General features: G+C 42.1%; 1 protein-coding gene across 2 annotated transcripts; it reads left to right on the top strand.

The window, feature by feature from the left end:
• The first annotated feature begins 1,083 nt into the window (after positions 1–1,083).
• setd2 (SET domain containing 2, histone lysine methyltransferase) lies at positions 1,084–21,716 on the top strand. Of its 2 annotated transcripts, XM_030071725.1 has the most exons (22): positions 1,084–1,533; positions 3,051–3,172; positions 5,475–5,496; positions 5,643–9,760; positions 9,879–10,010; positions 10,910–11,038; positions 11,673–11,796; positions 11,914–11,991; positions 12,085–12,182; positions 12,424–12,568; positions 13,129–13,263; positions 13,371–13,499; positions 13,613–14,692; positions 14,845–14,893; positions 14,973–15,279; positions 15,406–16,153; positions 16,310–16,435; positions 16,916–17,052; positions 17,147–17,258; positions 18,693–18,767; positions 19,004–19,105; positions 19,793–21,716. In XM_030071725.1, exons 2-22 carry the CDS (start codon positions 3,144–3,146, stop codon positions 19,952–19,954), a joined length of 8,037 nt encoding a protein of 2,678 aa, XP_029927585.1. In that variant the 5' UTR covers positions 1,084–1,533; positions 3,051–3,143; the 3' UTR covers positions 19,955–21,716. The 2 variants fall into 2 exon arrangements, with proteins under 2 accessions (XP_029927585.1, XP_029927584.1); XM_030071724.1 differs by lacking the exon at positions 3,051–3,172.
• The last annotated feature ends 311 nt before the right edge of the window (positions 21,717–22,027 follow it).

The following is a 22,027-nucleotide window of genomic DNA, read 5'->3' as shown; positions in this document are numbered from 1 at the left end:
AAAGATAATATTAGCTCAACAAATGTTTCCCACCACCATGAGCCCAGTTGTCCTCGTCTTTCCACTTTTTGCAAAAACTGCACAGACAATTTAAAAACCCAGTGCAAAGCATAATAATTCTGGGAAGATTTGGACATTATTATCAATACTGCATCTTGGAGCTAACGCTTAACTCTTTATTTTTTTTTGTAAACTGCTTAGCCTTCTGTACTGTAGGTTCACTGTCAGTAAAAACTGCAGCAGGCTGTCTACCCCTGCAGCTAAACTGGCACCTGTGACAAGAATCATGTTTCTCATGTAAAAAGGAATGCAAGTGTTGTCAGAAACTATTTGAATGCATTTCTTTACTCAGCTATACTACACTCTGACTTGTCTGGTTGAAAAACCCACCACTTGGGCCAGATGAGTGATGGTCCTCTTCCAGTTTTACTTCTCCAATTTTACTTCTCCAATATCTATGCAGAATAACTAATGTAGAGTGAGCTCAAAATCTGATGCAGCAGAGTAGTTTATTATATCACTTTAGAGTACAATAAACCGAGCTGGTCCATGCAGCGGCTGTTTCAACATCTGTATTACACCTGCCTTTACACCTTTCATTAACTACACCAATTGTGGGGCCAAGATCAGCACCCCTTCTGCCAATGACATTTTTGCAGTCAATATGAATCTTTTACACCATTAAAACTTCTTAATTCTAAGTCTGAATAACTGCATACTTTAGTAAAATAATTTCCACACTGGGATCCCTGGTAATGAGCCTCCCTCCACCACCCTTTCTAATTTCTTTCCACACCGATCCACATGAATACTTCACACAGTCGAGCAGGGCTGCACCCAATTTTGCAGCTACCCCATCCCTCCTGTCTCAGGCCATACAAAATTGACTGATTTATTAAAAAGCGTCAATGAGTTTTGTGAGTTTGGTTTCGCCGGTGATGCAGACATCACAGAGGCAGCTAGTTGGAGGAAGCCTATCTCTGCAGTGAGGCTGTTTTCACGGTGTTAAAATGACACAGACAGACATACACTCTGTAAAAGTTGGACTTGCAGAGTTTCTACTGAAGCTGTGTGTAAACTCGGACCTGCTGCACACTACTGTGTTCGCGCCAGCTGTGTTCCCTAATCATGTGATGTTGAGCACAGCAGCCGCAGCCAGCAACATACTCCTGCTGGGGTCAGTGTGGAATTAAAAAAAAAAAAAAGTTATTCAAAAGAAATGTTGATAAACTTGCTAGCGGATCGAGTTTTCGTCGAGCAGTCATACCACACGCTTTGGCCAAAGACAAATTGGTTGATCTTTTGAGTGTTCAACCTGCCGTCCAGCTCTTGAATAAGCTTATCAGCTCATGCTAGCTCAACACCGACGCTCACCCGGGCTGAGGCGCAGCGGCAGAGCCAGCGAGCCGAGGATCATTTCCGACAACCCCGTATGGATTTGACGTCGGCATACATTGCTTGATGTTTTTAAAAGGGCCGGTTGCTGGTGGTTTCGAAGATGGGGGAGCCTTGTGACCTAAAGCATCTGGTAAAGTGAGTATCTCACCGACAGCTGCTTCGTAATTTATTTTGACAACATTTGGCCAATACACAAACAAGACTAGCTAGCATGCTAGCGAAGCCGGGTGCAGAGTACACGGGTCCATTATTTCCCGAAACGGAAACGTATCAGAAATCCTTCCCCTGTGTTCATAAAATTGGCAAAAGTAACAAGCTCGCCGGTTATCCAGCAAATTTAGGTGGTGATGTCAGACAAATGGACCTAATGCAGTTGCTACCAGTCCAACATGAATTTGTAACTGCCAGTAGTCTTTCTGTTAAGTCCAGCTCGAGAGTTAGTTAGCTAGCTCATAACATTACTAGCTTGTCCCTGCTAGCTGTGAGAAAAGATGCTCTTCTGTTTGCAGGAGGAAATTGGATTGTTTACCACTGTTTCATAGCTTAAACCCCTGTTACACTCGCTCATACTGATATCATTAACAGGGCATAGCACGCTATCCTTTTTAATATTAACACTGATCTGACACATGAAGCACGCATAGCACAGGACAAGCTATCTTTAAAGATGGCCTACGGAGTGTTACCAGTGAATGTTAGCTAACATAAGTTAGCTTAGCTGTTTTTAACCAAGCAGCATTACAAATGAATAGCCATTGCCGTCTCACCCACTTTGCTAACCACAGGTACATGGCGTGCATTGGTAGCACTAGGTAGCCAATTTCGATGGATGTTATCTTGATGGGTTTGCTAGATAACTTTAGCTGAGTATTTTATTAGCCAGGGAAGATTCAGCCTTTTAAAAGGCCCTGTTGTGGTTGGCCGTTCTCCTCCTGCACAGGCCATGCTGTAGTTACTTTCTTAATTTATTTCAAATCATTCACTCTGATATGGTTTATGATAGGGTCTATTCGTTAGTTCTAACAGATCTATGGCGACTCCACATAGACCCTTTGTTCTCCGTGGGTCAGCTTGTTTGATCCCTCCATGTCCAATAAGGGGATCTGCTCTCTGCTTGCACTGCATCCATGTTTCTCCTCCATCTAGGAGAGTACTAGGTAGTCGACCATGATAGCACCGTTTTAAACTCAGAGATGCGCGACAGGCTTTGTTTTTATTGACGTGTTGCGTCCAAATAACACCATGCGAGATTAATCACCCAAGTGGCACAGAAAAGGCGCTATCTCTTCATCCCCTCGCAAACAAAAATATTAAGACGTGCAACGGCTGTTCCTGCCACATTGTAACAATAGATAACACAACAGTCCCAGCTCGAAACGCTCTGCATTCAAGTAGTTTTCCTCAACCGTAGAAAGGCATAAGAAACCATCTATGTTCCTCGGTGGTCTGCAGAGACCATGCCCTTTGCACCGACAGGACACGCCGTGCTGCATATGTATGTGGCTGTGTCTGAAACAAGCCAGAAGTGATATTTCTGCATTTGTGGGAGTTCAATCAGATGTCTATATTTAAGAGTTTGTAACAGGTTAGCTGTAAGATGCTATAGGCAAAAGTGCCTGAGTTCATTGCAACCCTATTTTTCTTTTTGTCAGGTGTGACATCACTTTGGAGGGCTCATTTCTCTGAATTGGATTATTCTTGGCCAGCAGCCTCTACAGGCCTACTAACCCTAGACGTGTTCCTCAATGGACACTCTGCTCAAGTCAGAGATCAGGTATTAGACAATGCATTTCAGTGCAATTCATAATGGATGTCTGAGATAGCCTACTTTAACATGAACTTGGGTTTTCATTTGTAATTGTTCCCAAGTTTTAAGTTGTTATCCTTGTGGCATGTGCTAACCATGGCACTTCCTTACTGTGTAGTACTTTTGATTCATGAGGTGATCCTAAGTCATTTGTTCTATTATAGTGGTTTCACAGGGAAGACTATACTGCATGATGCAGTTATTTTCCATTCCTATAAGCTAAGCTTACATGTCCAACAAGACCTTGATTAGGCTTTATTAAGCTTACTTAGTTTTAGCGGATGTCCGTCTACACGTATTTACAGTTGTGAAACAGATGCACATTACATTTGGGGTAACATTTGTATCTTTGCAGTAAATTTATTTTGAAAAGCTATGCTGAAAGGGATCACAAGGTTGACTAATAAACACAATCTGTTAAAAAGGAATATTGATAGTGGTTAGCTGTTTCATTGTAGGCCATTTGTTATAGCTCTTCACATGTAACTGAATGTCACTGTACAAGTGTCTGGTTTTGAAGGTCACAAGGAAAGGAAAAAAAAAATCCTAAAGGAATAAGTGACCCAGTTGTTGCCTAGCACCCATACTGTAGCCCACCCTAAGGAAAATAGACAGAGTTTAATAGAACAAAAGAATGGAGAACAAAAACCCACATGTCCATGACCTTTTTACATACTCAAATCTTTGTTTCTCAGTATGTTTTTTTGTTCTGATTGATTATCTTAAACATATTTGAAAATGGAAGCACCACCACTCTCAGCCTGGGTTAAGGGAGCATATTATTTTGGTCTGGGTTTGTAATTCACGATTGACGTTATTTTCATCAATAAAAATTTTAAGACACCCTCTCTGTTAACTTAAAACTAAATGAAAGCTGCTCTTTGGTATGAGGCTTTCATTGCGTATTTAAGAATAAATAGTATTCAGGCCCATAAGATAATGTTATAGTCCTGCTGATTGATATTGTTTCATGATTGTCTGACAGGCTTAAACCATATAAAACTAGGCTTGCCAGATAGTGGAAGAGAAACAAGGAATGGGAACTGTCCAAACTGGACCAAGACAAGTTACCTCTTTTTGTCCAAAGTCTAAGCAGTGTTTGAAGTCTGGCCTATTTTAAACAGCTCATGATTAAAGATTTTTATCAGTACAGTCAAGTGATCATTTTAATCATTATTGTAATATTTCAGGCAGCTGTTGAACTATTTCATGGTAATATTTTAGGCTATTTATATCACATACCAACATATATGGCCACGTGATGTAAAACTTATAATTTCATATCCTTTATTAGACCTATAGTCCCAGTCCAGGATTCATTATTAGATTTATTATCTTTTTTCCTTGTAAGTTGGCAGGCCCTGGCTGTCCAGCATCAACTCTGTTGTTCCATAGAGTTGACATAGTCAAAATATGAAGGCGAAAACATAAATACACTTAAGTTTTGCTGATCTTTAATCAATTGAACATGGATCTTATTTTATGTGGCATATCAAAATCATTGACCATGAACCCTTTGTAAGCTGTTTTATTAAAATGAAAGATCTCTTATTGTAACATTGCTTTAACATTACCATTTTTTATGATATGTTATTATCTATTTTATTTTAATGATTTTTTTTTTTTTTAAATGCACACTGCCATATATTACGTGGACAAAGGGACACCAAGGGAAACTGGCCATTGCCTCATAAGCATTCATGTCCTCGGTGCAAATTAAAAATTAGAGTTTCTCAAAGTGTGCAGAAGAGAATACTCAGAATGTTCAGTCAGTGGATTATCTCACCCCTTTTCTTATTTTTTTTTTTTTTTTAATGTACAAGGATTAAGCTCAAACAAGTATAAAATTTGTTGGCCATTTTGAAAAGAAGCTAAAAACAACAAAATCATTTTTAGTCACAGTATTTTCTCATGACCTGTTAGAATTCATGAAACAAAGCTTACCTCCTTGTGTTTTCAGCAGAATAGGTTTCTTGCACTTTGATTCAGGAAAGCAGAATCACAAGACGCAGCATTGGAAAATAGCTACATGACACTGCTGTAGTTTGGGCAGAAGACCTTGAGCTAGAAAGTTTTTGCAGTTTAGAGGACACGTATAATGTTGAGAGATATTCACATCCAACAAGCTAACCTGCAGAATAGATATTTTATGTTTCTCCTAATTATCTGCAAGCTGTTATGAAAAGCTTGATGAAATGCCTCCTTGTTAAGTGACCTCTGTCTTTCCTCTTTTTTTTAATCTGGACATGGTCTTCTTGTATAACTGCAGAGAGGAGGGGAGTGGTACCTCGGTAAGTCTTTACTAACATAAATATCTGCTTTTGTTTGAGATTTTTGTTAACATTTTATTGTTAGAATACAATCTGTGTCTCTACTTTCACATATGGCTCAGAGAGCTCAGTTTACACTCTTATTTGTGGTTTCTTTTCTGTTGTAGGTCACAGTGGAGGGCCTCTCCAAGGCAGCTCTAATGAAAAGCCTTTCTCCCAGAGTCATGCTGTCCAACCGTCTCTTGCCTAAAGGGACCAAGATGAAGGTGAACCTTGAAGAGCAGGGTCGTCAGAAAGTGTCCTTCAGCTTCACACAGACAAAAAAGTCCCTGCAGAGCCCGCTGTTCGTCCCTCCCAGCCCTGACAAGTCTCTTCCTGAACCTCCCTCTGCTTCACCACTGGCAACCTCAGTCCCTCAAGACAAAGTAGGGCAGAATACAGATAGTAAAACTGAGAAAAAGCAATCATCTGTGGTGCCAACATCAACAGCAGAGACTCTTTCCCCTCAAACATCAGTGTCCTTGGCCCCTAAATCCAAAACGGACCTATCAAAGATGCATTTCAAGAAGCAAATTCTCAGTTCCTCTGTTACTGAAGAGAAACCGACATCTAGCACCGTGTCACAGGAGTCACACTCTTCTGAGGTTTTGATTAAATCTTCAAGTAAAAGTGGAACGGAATTCCCTACACCCCAGCCTCAGAATAATATCAGTGACTGCCCCTCTGAGAATGCTCACACAGAAGCCTCTGAGACGAGGGTAACCCTGAGCCTCAAGAAGTCAACTGATTCCTCAGGAAAAGATGGAGAGAGCTCTAGTGCCACAGAGCAGGATAAAGTATACAAAAGGAAAACTAGGTCTCAATCTGATAGTGTTCCCTCAGAATCTGATGGTGATTCAGTCCACATGTCTTCCAGCCACAAGTCCAGTGAATCCACAAGCAAAACAAAGTCAGACAGCAGAAGCAAGGAGGTTAAAAAGTCTTCCTCTGGGTCAAATGTTGAGGAAAAGGAAAAGAGTTCCTCTAAACGGTCAGAGAACCGTGAAAGATCTTCTAGTTATTCAAAATCAGACCGTGATTCAAGACACACTTCATTGCGCTCATCCCGTTCAGACAAAGATCGCAGAAGGTCCAGGTCTAGATCACGGTCTAGATCAAGAGGCTCTCGGACAAGTTCATCCCACTCCAGATCTGAGAGATCCAGAGGTGAAAGAGGGTCACGCTCAGATAGGTCGTATTATCATGATTCTGACCGGAGATCACGCAGGAGCTCTCCACGCAGAGAGAGAAGAAGCTCTCGTTCCCGTACTGAGAGAACCCGAGACAGTTCTGACTCTGAAGAGGACCATAGAAAGAATCGAACAAGGACAAGTGACTCCAGTAGATCATCCACCCATTCAAGTTCACAGAAAGACTCAAAATCATCTTCCTATTTGAAATCTGACAAAGACTCTAAATCTGTTAATTCTCCTCACTCTTCAGAGGTGGATAAAAGAACACAATCTTCTTCAAAGTCTGAAAGGGCTTCAAGGCGAACATCGGATTCTGATTGCCAGCACAAGTGCTCACCTGAGCCTAATTACCATAAATCAACAACCCATCACAAGTCAGAGACCAATGTCAAATCTGCTCATTCAAGTCTGAACACCCAGTCACAAACATATGAGAGAAGACGCCAAAAAAGCAGCTCCAGTGACTCTGAGGCAGATCATAAAGGAAAGTCACAGGCCTCAGACAGAAGTTCTGTTTCTGAGGAGACCTGTAAAACCTCCCAAAAGAAAACCAGCAAGCCAGATTCAAAGCACATGACCCCATCTAAGGCCTCTACAAAAACCAGTGTAATTGAGAGACAATCAAAGGACACATTTCACAGCCCTAGTAAGATATCAACACATTTAAGTCCTGCTGAAAAGTCAGATTCTCAACTAGATGGTACATGTCAAAGAAAGGAGCAAGACAGCAAGGATGTCAAGGAGATGGTCCCATACCTTGATAAGAATTTCCAAGAACAATCTTCCAAGAGAATAAAAGAAACAAGCTCAAATATCGAAAACGAGAATAAAAAAGCCTTGCCAATAACCTCTGAGAACACTTCTAGTGGAAGCCTGATGCATGCAAAGGTTTCCCAGGAAAACTTGCCCATTGTGAAGGATAGCCTTTGTTCTAATAATCTACCACATGTCGACTCTAATGCAGCTGTGTTAAATTTATGCAGTAGTAATGATAGTGTATTATCTAGCCAGGACAAAACATTTGTTCAGTGTTCATCGGGGCCAAAATCCTTAATCGCTGCTGAGAATTCACATGTCACAGACCATGTTCAGCAGGATACTAAGCCAGATAATATTCAATTGAATAAATATGTGATGATCAACATACAGCCTTGCACAGGCACTTCTGTAAAATCTGATTCATCACGTCTTGAACCTGAGAATCAGCTGACACATACAAGTGCACAGCAGAACACTGGTTCACTTAAGAAAAGCAACAGTAACACAAAAAAATCTCGTTGGGATATTGTTGGGCAAGACACATCAGACAGTGATAACTCACAAATGATATTTACTACAGAAAGTAAACCTACTGTTAAAAAAGTTATCTCTGTCAAAAAAATAGAGTTTTCTAAAGACATCAGCCAACAGGAGTCATCTGGAATAAAAGATGAGATTAGGAAGGAACCTGATACACATTCCATAGTGATGAAGCAGGAAGAGATCTCTAAGCAGGAAATCAACTCTGACAGCATATCAGTTAAAGGTGCATGCGAAGACCAAAGTGAGCTGTTACAAGCAGGCACTAGGGATGAGCGCTCTGTCTCCAAACCTACTGTTGAGCAAACTACAAACATAGGTGAGCCTCTACACATTAACAGTACATTGCAAGATGTCGAGAAAGTCACAAAAATGGAAAGTTGGAATGGTGAAGGTCCTGAAGAAAAATCTAAGGAAAGTGCTCACAAGATCAAACCGGGTAAGAGGAAATCACTGAATCAGGACGGATCAGGAGGGCAGAGTGAGGCTAGTGACAGTGAAGACTCAGAGTATGACTCTGATTGTGGAGAGGCAATTAAACGATTGCACTCTGTAGTAGTAGTGCCAAAGAATTCTTCCTTAACACTGGATACGCAGGACACAGGAGCCCCTTCATCCAGTCCAATGAGTAGCTCAGAGCTGCAGCATGCTAATCAAGCAGCTGACCTGAATATCAGTGAAGTTCCAACTCAAGTCAGTTCACAGCAAAGGCAGGAAAGTGCTTTGACTGTATGTGAGGAGACTAGTGGTGCATATGCCAGTGTACATGCATCACCACATGACAGCACGTTATGTCAATCCCAGAGCAATATGATTGACAGCACTAGTCAATCAGAGGGTCCGCCTTACAAGACTGGTAATAACAGTGCCCCCGAAAGACCAAAGATTAGTGCAACAATGAACCAGAGTTCTTCCCACTGCCTTGAGAATTCCAGACCGTCTGAACAAGGGCACAAACAGCATTATGTAAGTGGCAGAGATGGAAGGATGCACTCCCATTACCAACATGATGACTTCTCCAGTGCTGACGAGATCAACAAGAAGAATGGATTTAACCTGAGTTGGGATTTCTCACAGCCAGAGCAACCCAGCAGTACATACCAGTTGCCTGATAGCAGTCATGGGCCACAGTTACTGAACTCTAAACAGACAGGAATCTCTCCTTCAGGACAGGGGTATGTTCAAAATAATGTCTCCTGGAACCACCAACCCTCAGTCATGCAGACTAGCAGACAACCCTACCTCCATATGCTTGAGCATTATCAGGATCCTGCAGGTGAAGTCCATCCTGATTCTCTCACAAATGACCATGAGGACGACAGTGGAGATAAAGCATTAAGACTCAGCAAAATAGCAGTCGAATGCAATGGACCTAGCACTTTAAGGTCACCCAGCTTTGTCCAAGGTCATGAAATAAGCAGCAACACAAGAGGCTCTGCCAGTGAAGGCTCTGTCTTGCCTGACCCCCCTAGAGAAGAAACCCTCAGGCCTCACAAAGGCAGGGGGCCTCCCAAGAAACGGCGTCCAGAGATTGAGTCAGATTCAGACAATGAGGCAGAACCTGGACCTGCTGTCAAAAGAGAGCGCCAAGATACTGATGTCTCTAAGGAAACATCTGTTAAGGCTGAGGTGTACCGCCCTTTACTTACTCTGCAGGACTTTCAAGATGCCAATAAATGGAGAGAGTTGGCCAAAGCTAAAAAGATGCCCCCTTATTTTGATTTGATTGAGGAGAACCTATATCTGACTGAGAGGTAAGGCCTTGTCCAGATTGGTTCATATCAAGCAAGTCACTCTTTGCTCATATGTTATCATAATATAACATCAAAATATTAAACTTAGATCTTCAAAACTTTTGCATCTAATTTACAGAAAAAAGAACAAATCTCATCGAGATATCAAGAGAATGCAGTGTGAGTGCTCGGTGCTGTCCAGAGACGAACGGTCTCGTGGAGTGCTAGCTTGTGGGGAAGACTGCTTAAACCGACTGCTGATGATTGAGTGGTGAGTTGTTACATAACAGTAAATCTGTGGCAGAACTTTCAGACGACACGCATCTGGTTAACTATATCTGATTTACTTAATAAAAGAGTTTGTAGGGTTCTTGCTGTATAGGTTTTAGAAATCTGGAAGTGCATGGAAGAAGAATTGGGTGGTTTAATTCTTTTTCTTGGAAGGTTTACAAATTGTAAAAGATAGTGTAGAAAAGCATGGGGGAAATATTGTTGAGACCCAGCATACGCACAGCTGCAGATTCTCTCTCATTTTAGACTTGGTTACATGATTTGTTTTTATAAATGTTTTAGTGATAATGAAGGCGCATTACAGTGGAAACTGCTTGTAGTGATCACAGTCAAAGTGATCAACCACTTATACAGATCAAAAACCTTGGGACAGAATCATTTGTATACAAATCCTATTTAAATAACCTGCGTATTATTATGAAGTAGTTCACTTACATTGTTCAGTTTGGGTCTTTTCATGCATTGATGCATTGCATTGAAACAGTAAAATAAAATTGAGTAAATAGCAAAGCTGTCTTTTTCATTACTTTAGATTTATGTAATATATACACAAATGTCTATGAAATTGTCATATGCAAGAAAAATAAAGAAAAAAAGGTTATAAGCATCTGCTTATAGTAATCAATTTAGCCTGGATGGATGTGATCACTATAAGTGGTTTCCACTGTATAATGAACTGGAGCTGGACAGTATAGCACAAATCATACCAAACGCCGTCCATGTTTTCAAATCTAGTTTAAAAAAAAAAAAGAATATGAAATTTTTAAATAAAAAATACAGAGGAACTCTTAATTTGTTCACACGTTGAACAAATTATATGAGCTGAACTTCACAAAGAAGGTAATGTCTTTTTTGTCTTCATGATATTGCTCTCCTTAGCTCATCACGGTGCCTGAATGGAGTGTACTGCTCTAACCGACGCTTTCAGATGAAACAACATGCAGACTTCGAAGTTATCCTCACAGAAGACAAGGGCTGGGGTCTACGGGCAGCAAAAGACTTGTCTCCGTAAGCCTTCTATAAGTCTTCCAAAATTATGCTACATAAAAAAACATAAAAAGTTACATTCTTTACATTCTGAAATTAAATATTTGAACTATTTGAAGAAGTTAATGCATATTCTTCGAAAATGAAAGTGCAGCACATTATGGATTAATTTTGAAGTTATGAGTATTGCTTAAAACAAAATATGTCTGTGTTTTTTAAACTGAACAATTTCAGGTTGAAAATGGACAAAATACAGATGTAGCACACTGGAAAGGAAGCCATCATATATGACAATTATTGATGTTCCTGTTTAGGGGAAATTGTCACCAGGATTTTATTGTTTAGTTGTTTATTGGATGGCTCCCTATTAGCTTTTGCAAATGTGGTTGCCAATCTCTGGTGCCGAATAGAGTGAAATCAATGAATACAGACAAAAAGGAAGAAAAGTACAACAGATTAAGGTAAAAGAAACATTAAAACAAAATCTGAACAAAAAGCAGAAATTACATCAAATATAGCAATCAGATAAGAACCTCTAAGGGCTAGACTATTGATAAACTTAAGTGGACCAAAGCAATCAAAGAATAAAATGGACGTTATTTCAACTTTGCCATGTTAGCAGCGTTTCACTTGTTTGTTTGGATTTTCATTTCAGGAACACTTTTGTACTGGAATACTGTGGTGAGGTGTTGGACCACAAGGAATTCAAAACAAGGGTGAAAGAGTATGCTCGCAATAAGAACATCCACTACTATTTCATGTCTCTAAAGAATAACGAGGTAAGTGTGGATATATGACACATTATAAACAAATGAAAATATTTCACCTGTTCTTGTGCTTAATCATCTAGGTAAAGTGGCTGACAAAATACTTTACATTCCATTATATCTCTTCAGATCATTGATGCCACGTTGAAGGGTAATTGCTCTCGTTTCATGAACCACAGCTGTGAGCCCAACTGTGAGACCCAAAAGGTACATTGATTAAATAAGGCCCCTTCTATCTATACTAATTCAGTTTATTTTTCACAGTGAGCTGTCTGACCTTATTTTTGTATCTGATTGCAGTGGACAGTCAATGGCCAGCTTAGAGTTGGGTTCTTCACTACCAAAGCAGTGACTGCAGGGACTGAACTGACTTTTGATTATCAGTTCCAGAGATACGGGTATGTGTCTCTTGTTTGTTTGTTTGTTTGTTTTTTACAGTTGGTAGCGCGGATTTCAGCATTTTCCCTTATTTTGTTGCATGCATGAAAACATTTAAGGTCATATAGTTGGCATGTTGCATGAAACATTTAAATTCACATAGCTGTCATGTAGCAGACGACTGGTTATTTAACTTTTTTTTTTATTTATTGGCTTATTCTTGTTTTTTCTTTTCACCTCTTTCATATTTTAACCCACTAGCAAAGAGGCCCAGAAATGCTTCTGTGGGGCTCCGAGCTGCAGAGGCTTCCTGGGTGGGGAGAACAGGGTTAGTGTCCGAGCTGCTGGAGGGAAGATGAAGAAAGACCGCAGTCGAAAGAAGGATACAGTGAGCGCTCTCACCACGGTTAGTGTTTTTTTAGTCATGTTTGAAAATGCATCTTTCCAACAGTTCTTTCTAGACATTGTATTAGTTCTCTGAACAGCCATTATTTGCAGTGTCAAAAATTTCCTCCAAGCTGTGACCGGCAGTGATGTTGTTCAGGCAGAACTTGGTCATGTTTGAACAGGCATCAGGCTAATTGCTCTGAGAGCCCCAGTAACTGGTTCTATCCATAAATAACACAGTTGAAACACAAAAGGCAGGCTATTTTAAGACTGCTTCCCATGGTAGTGGACTGTTTCATCACTTGTACAGGAAGCAGTTCTGTTTATCTGTGGGCCTGCATTAATGATTCCAACTATATTTCATCTACCTATCCACCATTTTCATTGAGCTAAAAGGTAGATTTGTTCACAAAGCGCACAGTTAATGCAAGACAAGTGGTATATTTGGAAGTGATACGTATTTGACCTATTATCTTGGGTTTTTGCCATGTCAGTTCCATGCATATGTACAGTCTGAATTTGTCTCTTTACCAAGGTACATTTTTATACAACATATGACGTCACATTTTCTTGCCTCAGGTGGATGAAGAGCTGGAGGCACTGCTGGAGAATGGAGAGGGCCTGTATGATGAGAAGGAAGTGGTGTCCCTTTGCAGACTGATGGTCCGGGTGGAAACCATAGAGCAGAGACTCATCTGTTTAAAGCTCATTCAAGTAAAGCAATCTGAGCTTTTCATATGTCAAGTTGTTACCACTGGTTTACTAAATTTGTAATGATTTTTGCAGCATGATGAGATATTTGTTTTGATTGTATTGCACAGAATACTCAGAATCCATCGTGCTTGAAGCAGTTCTTAGACCATCATGGCTTGTCGCTGCTGTGGATCTTCATGGTAGAACTCTCTGAAGCTAAGGGCAACAGTGCCAACAACATCAAACTGCAGTTTGAGGTGACATTTATGATTGTTTTTCCATTAATATATCTATAACATAGTTACATCACGCTCAAGTAGCTTTATGACTTGACTTGATCTTTTTACACACTTTTATATACTGTTTACAGATTATGAAGACCCTTGCTGTGCTACCCATCTCTACTAAGAACATGTTGGAGGAGAGCAGAGTCCTGACCTTCATTCAGCGATGGGCCCAGACACACACACTCCCACAGCCTGCTGAGATGGATGGCTACTCAAGTGAGAGCACATCCCGTGCTCAAACACCCCTCAACACCCCTGATGGTTCCTCTACCAAACTGGGACCAGAATTGGACAATGATACCCCAAAACGGGCTGTGTATCGGCGCCTCAAAATCATCAGTGAAAACAGTCTGGACAGTGCACTCTCTGATGCCAGCAAAGCATCTGATGGGAAGGAGGAGGAGGAAGAGGAGGAGGATGATGAAGAGGAAGATGAATCCTCGCGTACAGGACTGCCTGATGTAAAGCAGGCAAAGGCAGATGCAGTAGGTGAAGCTCCAAATCCAGCAAAGGAACCAGCAGAGGAGTCAGTCAAAGAGTTGAAGGTGGAGAAACAGGAAGAGGCAGCAATGAGTCCAAGCACTGAACTCCATGCTCAACCAGAGGAGGCAAAAGACAAAGCAGAGGAGTTGGGGGTTGAGAGGAAAGATGTTGACTTGAAAGAGGATATGAGTGAGGGTCTTAACAATTCATCTGAGGGGCCAAAGGAGACCGTGGAAGAACAGAATGAGAGGGAAGAAGAGCAGACCAATCAGCCAGTGGAAGAGAAGATAGGGGTGGAAGGAGAGCAACACGCCAGTGAAGTTGAAGAAACTGAGAGTCAGTATACCCAAATGGAAGTTACTGATGCTCCACCTGAGCAGCCTGCAGAGAATCTGGAGCCCCAGGCAGAGACGAAAGAAGCTGAAAAAACTCCTAGCAGTGAGGAGCAACCTGGTGAATCTAATACTGATATTCCCGTCACCTCTGAAACCCCAGACGCCAGTATAGCCTCTGAAGCCACAGTGGCACCTACGGAGCCCTCAGTGGTGGGAACTCCTTCTCAAGATGAGGAGGAGGGGGTCTCAGATGTGGAAAGTGAGAGGAGTCAAGAACCTCAACTCAGTGCTGTGGACATTAGTGGCATGGCTGCCAGGCTCCTGGAAAGCTGGAAAGACCTGAAGGTAAGTATAAGCAAACATGGTCACTTGATTAAATACAAGCTTTAAAAAATATATGTTTGCACATGTACTGGATTCCTTCTTTTTCTCTTGTAAGCTGTTGACATGTTACTGTATCCTGAAGTTTGAAATCAAAGTTATGCTATTCCTTTCAGGAGGTATACAGAATACCAAAGAAAAGTCAGGTGGAGAAAGATGGAAACGGTAAGTACATTTACAGGCCCTATTTTGACTTTAATTTCTGTCAGTATGCTTGTGACTAATTTGATTGATTTCAACACAGATCGCAGCCGCGATCGAGACACAGCTTTGACTCCACGCACCCCTTCTGGTAGCCGAGAACGTGAAAGGGAACGAGAGAAAGAGAGGGAGCGCGACAGAGACAGAGACCGGGATTATGATAGAGACAGGGATCGAGACTGGGACAGAGATAGAGAACGAGACCGGGATAGGGATCGGGACCGAGATCGGGATCGGGATCGGGATCGAGCTTCTGAAAAAACTCCACGCAGCATGGAGCGACGAAGGAGGCGCTCTACCTCTCCACCACCCTCATCCTACGAGAGAAGTAGCCGACGTACTGAGGAACGGTAGGACTCTTTGTTGTTGGGTAAAATCCAACATTGTCTTTTCTATCATTGTACACCCTTGTATACTTGCATATAATAAAAAAGGTTTTGCATTCAACGAGGGTGTCTCTTTCTTGGGATTTTTAGGTTTGACCCATCAAACAGCACCAAGACACCAAGGGTGGTTGGTGGAAAGGACCGCAACAAGCTGTCCACAGAGGAACGCAGGAAACTGTTCGAGCAGGAGGTTGCTCAGCGGGAAGCTCAGAAGCAACAGCAACTTCAGCAACAACAGCAGCAGCAGCTCCAGACTATGGCTTATGACCCCACATTGGCATATGCCACTAGTCCTGGCTTCATCACCTACCCCCCTGGATACCCTATCCAAACCTTTGTGGACCCCACCAACCCCAACGCAGGCAAAGTATTGCTGCCTACTCCTTCAGTGGAGCCCATGGTTACCACTCTAAACTATGAACAGACTCCTTCCCAGCCTCATATCTCAGAGCTTGGACTGCCTTCTCCTTCCTCCACGTCCCAGGCCCCTCCAGTTTCCAACCTCTCACAGCACATCACCACCAACCCTCTGGAACTCACCCCTGGCACCCCCCAGCAGTACACCCAGTCAACTGTAGCAGCCCAGGACACAGGGGTCGCTGTCCTCTCTGTCCCTGCCCAGACAGCCCCGCAGGTGCAGGGCCAGCAGAGCTACACCACTCTGTGGGACCCCACCACTCAGCAAGCAGTCACTGTGCAGACCCAGCCGGCGCAGCAATATGCTGCAGCCCCAGCGCAGGCCCAGACACAAACGGCCATCTATTACCAAGGCCAGCCATGTCAGACCATCTACAGCATCCCCACTGCCTACCCTCAGGCAAACACTCCTGTCATACAGGTGGGGTCCCACGCACCATCTGCTGTTTTTATTTTCTGTTTTGTATACTTCATCACTCTATTTTTTATTGGAATGCAGAAAACGCTTAACCTACTTTTATACATTTTTTAAATTTCCATTAGACCTATCTGATGTGATTGTTCTCTGTTTCTGAAGGCATACACTGAGCCCACTGCCAGCTATCTGCATGGACAACCTGTCTATACCGGCCACCAGCAGGGAGTGGTGGTACAGCAGGGAGGCACAGTCACTACTATTGTCACGTCCCAAACTGTCCAACAGGTAATGCAACTCAGAGTATTTTTGAGGCTTATTGAATAAAAAGAATCTGTGTCTAAATTCTGACAGTTTGCAAAAAATAATTCAAGATATGATGTAAGATATGATGAATTAAAGATATTATGATGCATACCTATACCTCTTTCTGCCCACCAGGAGGTGCAAGTGTCATATACATGAAAATAATGAAATTCATTGGCGCTGCAGCAGTGTGAGGCCTGTCTCATTCAATGACAAATTAGCATTTAAATTTGTGATTAAGGATAGGATGTGACATAATCTGCCAGGAAAATATTTTGTGTTTGGGTACCCTTTTCTAAGAAGCAATCAGAATAGCAGTCCTGTGCTGGTGTTCATTAGAATTTGCATCCAGCATTTGGAATTATATTCTTTCTCTGTGACAAATCAGAAGTTGTTTTAGGTATTTTTAAGTGAATTTAGACTGATATGTTGTTGACTCCTTGTTTTCCAAACCCTCTACAGGAAATGATTGTACCCAACAATGTGATAGACCTGCCTCCTCCCTCTCCACCCAAGCCCAAAACCATTGTCCTACCTCCCAGTTGGAAAGTGGCTCGGGACCCTGAAGGCAAGATTTACTACTACCACGTTGTCACAAGGTTGGTATTGCTGTCTGTCTGCGTGCATATATTTCTGTGTCTCTGTAATTCTTCTGTACATATTTCTGTCTTGTTTTCTCTCTCTGCACGTCAGGCAAACACAGTGGGACCCCCCAACCTGGGAGGGGAGCAGTGACAATACTAGTGTGGACCATGAATCTGAGATGGACCTAGGAACACCCACCTATGATGAGAACCCCTCCAAGGTGAATTTTAAGGAGTGATCTTGGGAGCACGTTCTAGATAAAGGTGTAATGCGTTGGTGTGTCTATTGTACATTTAGTAAAGTAAAAGCAGTATAAAATATACCCACGTTACCTCATTTTGCAACGCAAAACGATCCTCTGTCCTTTTTTTGTTTTGGTTCCCAGAATGTTTGTGCTTGGATGCAAAACATGATTATAGTGTTTGTTCCCTGAAGTAATTGAAGATGCTGCACAAGTGATTACTTTCAGCTGTGACCCAGGTCTGGAAGAAAAAAAAAAACAAAAAGAAAACGTTAGCACGATACCATAGAGCATTTTCAGTGAGTGTTATAGCTTAGATGGCAGCTCATCCTACTTATGAAAATACTTCATCAGAACCTCCAAAGACATAAAGATTTGAAGGGAGAACTGTGACCCTAACATCATCATCCTGCCGCCCCCTCAGCTGTCTGTCCCTTAGCCCCTAGGCAGTCAGGGGAGGGGTGGCTCAGCTCATCTCCTCTTCCTCTGCCTCGTTTGTTTTCTCTCTTCATCTTTATCCTGCCTTTGATGATAATGGAAACCATCTGGGAGACCTTGCATTCGTTTATCTGCGGTTTCTTGTTTTAGAGTCTAACTATGTAAGTGCCCCCTTTGTCTCTGAGATCAATTTTTAGAAGATGTAACAGAAGAGAGATGAGAACGCATGTAACAGAATTGAGATGGAGAGATTCCTTTTTGTTTTCCCACCAAGAACTGCTACGAGGTCATGGACCATTTCCCAGCATGTGTTTAGATAGTGGCTGTGTCTGCGTCCAGGTCCTGAAAATTATGCCCTGTGCGCTACACTGTGTAAACCGTGCTGTTTCGCCTTTCTAGAGTCCTCTTCCTGGCCCTGTCTGGACTTAAAATGCCCGTCAGGGGTGTGGAGATAGATGTGTGAATCCTTTGTGCATGCTTTTGATCCTCTGCAGTCTGATGTGGGTATAGGCAGTCAGCTGTTGCCTGCCTTGCCTTAGTTGTTGAGGGTTTGGGGCCAGAGGGAGCGTCCTGGCAGGATATCCCCACTTTGTGTGGCTACTGTAACAGTGACCATGACCAGGTGTTGTTTGTTGCTCCACTGACCTTGATAGCTGTTCTATGGCCATATGCCATGTTTGATTGAGCTAGTGTAGCAGTACAGCTGACACAGCCTCACGTATGGTATTCCATCTGCAGAATGTCAGTATTCCCAAAGCTGGATTTTCCTGAACTTGGAATGGTGTACTGGTCTGCCATTACAACGCCTTTTTCAAAGTAGTGAAAGGAACAGGTTATGAAGGGCGATGAAAGGGGTTACTTTGTGATTGGTCAGGTTTGCAATACCAAGCTTAAATGTGCAACAAATGACATTTCTTTAGAGGGAGAAAAAAACAACTTAATGTACCACTTTTCTTTCCTGTTATGTTTTTGCAGTTCTCCACCAAGACAGCTGAAGCAGACACCTCCAGTGAACTGGCTAAAAAGAGTAAAGAAACGTTTCGCAAAGAGGTGAGCCAGAGTCTCTGCAAGTAATGTTCTCTGTCCTATGATGTGATTTGAGACACTTTGATTGTGTTAATCTGCTCCATCTTTATCCAATTCAAGCTATGCAACTACCTCCATCTTTTTACCATTCTGACAGTCGGCTGCTGTCATGTCTTGGCTGCAGAGATAGGGAATGTAAGTGTTACATAAAACCCTGTTTTTAACGATGTTTTTCGTGTATGTTTGTGCTTGTTACTCAGATGTCCCAGTTCATAGTGCAATGTCTAAACCCTTACCGAAAGCCAGACTGCAAGTTTGGACGCATCAGCAACACCGATGACTTCAAACACCTGGCTAGAAAGGTAAGGCTGATACTGTTTGTTAAAAACAACTGGGTATTTATACATGCATGGAGAGTTTCCATTAATGTGGGAAAGCATTGAACCTTTTCTTGGCCTTTAAGCGGTCAGAGCACACTGAATGAAAGTGTTGGTCAGCGCTAAACTTGAAAGGAAAACTTCTCAAAGCTCCCCTCAGACCAGAACTAAATAGTTGAGCTCCCACGATTTCTTCCTTCAGCCAAGCGATGTTTTTGTACTGTTTTTGGACGAGATTTGGAACACATTGTACATGTAAACTATTATCTCCCTTTCTTTGTTTTACTCATTCCTTTCTAAAACGCCATTTTCAGCCAACACTGCTTCAAAGGACAACAGTCTTTTTTTTCCGTGGTTCTTGGTTGGTCTATGGATTGTCAACCACAACTGTGTGGGGACTGGTTTATATTGAGTGCCACTCGGACATACCAAGACGCTGAGCACATTGGCACAATAAGCAGAGAAGATCTTGGCTTCACTCATTCAGAGATTGAGTTTCATTGTCTCAAATTATAAAGGACAAAATCACTATAAGAGATGAATTAAACCGCCATCCATCCTACTTTATCGGTCAAACATCTTAGTAATGCCATTTACTTCTCGCCCGTTGACAGGGGCAATGTCTAACCGTTTCCTGTCTAACCCTTTCCTTTTCTCTCTCCACTCCGCTAGCTGACTCATGGTGTTATGAATAAGGAGTTGAAAGCTTGCAAGAACCCCGAGGACCTCGAGTGTAATGAGAATGTGAAGCACAAGACCAAGGAGTACATCAAGAAGTACATGCAGAGATTTGGCTCGGTGTACAGGCCCAAAGAAGACACAGAGGTGGACTAGCCTCTGAGGCCGTAGAAGTGACACCTGCTCTGGGCTAACACAAGAGACGCACAGATCTGCCTTTCCGCTCACTAATTCATGTATGAATGAGCCAGCCTGAACCGTGAAGTAGTTTAATACGCATATTTATGACTAAAGACTGAACTGCTGCCCAGAAAGCTCTCCGGGCCAAGTGGTGTGTGGAGGGGCCCTAATCTAGAGACTGTCAAGGGACTCAAGTGTTGCTGAATGACCTGAGACTCCAGGTGAAGTGTTCACAGACACTGAGGGGTGCTACAGAGACTAATGTTTTCACTGACATATTTTGATTTTTAGCTTTTACCCTTTTGTGGCTCTTAAATGTTCCCAAGATGATCACCTCAATTCCACTTTTTAAACACTTCTACCCCTGCCTGCGGATTACTGAAGTGAATCAGCATCAGAATCATGTTTATTAATTGTTCATAATGCTCATAATTTCTTTCCACTGTTTAAAATGGATCAATGTGCAAAAACAAACTCCTATTTTGTTTTGTTTTCTTTTGGTTTTGTTTTTTTGTTTGTTTGTTTGTTTGTTTGTTTTTTTGGTTTTTTCCTCCTCTCCATAGGACTTTTTCTTGTGCGTGCTTCAACCTCCCCCCGCCACTGACTCTGTATCTGGTGCTGCTTTTAGCCGGGCTGTGGAGGTCCAAGCTTCCACTCCTCAAACCCTGCCTTCTTAACCACAAGACTTTGGAGCCTCTGTTGTTTTATGAATGCATGGTGTATGCTGAGGTCAGGGTGGTATCCTTATGGAAATTCCTACATTTTCCAGATCTCCTGCTCCAAGTAATATGTCCTCACCAAGAAGTGGGAATATTTCACTTGAATAGGAAACCCTAAGTCCTAGTTCAGCTGTTTATATTGAGCTTGTGCCCACAATACACTTTTGCATCGGCCAATGAACGGCAGGTTGGCAATAGGGTTACTGATCTTTTTTTTTTTTTTTTTTCCTTTTTTAATCTATGTATGATGAAGGGAACAGGGTTTAAATGCTGTGTTTGATGTGAGGTTTAGCTATGTGTCTGTGTGTCCTCATATCCTGTTTGGCACCCCACCCCCTCCAACAACTTGTACCTGCCCTGTTTCCCCTTCACATGATGATAGAATGATGGTTGTAGCATTGCGATTTTTAACATCTTGTGTGTTATTGCTCTTTTTACCATACAAGGTTATTGTTAAGCATTGCAGACACCGTGCTGTCATGCTCTGCAAACTGTTTCTCATTAATTTCCATAGTTTGCCCTGGTGTCAAGGTTACTGTTCCATTTGCATCGGGTCAGTAACTGCTCATCATCTCTTGCCCATAAAATTGCATTAAACAATGTTCCAACATATGTATATTGCTTTATATGTGAATATATTGAAAAATAGTTTTTGGAATGTTTAAATAAGCAAATACTTTGTAAAAGGACTATTGTTTCATGTTTGAAAGTGTAAATATATGTAATATTACCAAACCTGTACACAGGGGAGTAGGGTCAGGGGGCACAGTGAGCCCACCCAGCCTCACCAGCTCAACCCCCCTGTTGCAGTTCCCACTTCAGTCAAACCTAGGACCCCACTGACTCACAGCCCTCTATTTTATTTCAGTGGTAGGGGTGAATCATTTCAGTTTTTGTTTTGTTCTTTTTTTCTATGTACAAAGTAAGTTTCACCCTACTCTTCTGTAAGTATTGTGTAAGCACATTGTCATACTGAGTGTACAAACATTTTAAAAGAAAATAAACTTTTTGGTAAAACAGGGTCTCATTCCTTGCCAAGTAATTAAACTGAGTGCACTTTGGTGTCAGTTTAGCACACTCGACCCGCCCCAGCCAAATGTGAGTGACCTGTGATACACGATTAACCACGGAGTGCACACCCAATCCCAGTTTAGATTGGCTCACTCCTCTAATAAGGGGTGCACATGGTGTGACTGCCACTACAGCACATGCCCAGAGACAGTGTTGTGCCAGATGTTTGGCCCCTGTAAAGGGAATCAAAGTGATCGACGGCTTTCATCAGAGACACTCGGTGCACTCTAAATATGGAGGCCAATGACGAATGGAGAGA

Source organism: Myripristis murdjan, chromosome 16 (assembly GCF_902150065.1).
Source record: "Myripristis murdjan chromosome 16, fMyrMur1.1, whole genome shotgun sequence".
NCBI lineage: Eukaryota > Metazoa > Chordata > Actinopteri > Holocentriformes > Holocentridae > Myripristis > Myripristis murdjan.
This window is presented reverse-complemented; position numbering and strand designations above follow the sequence as displayed.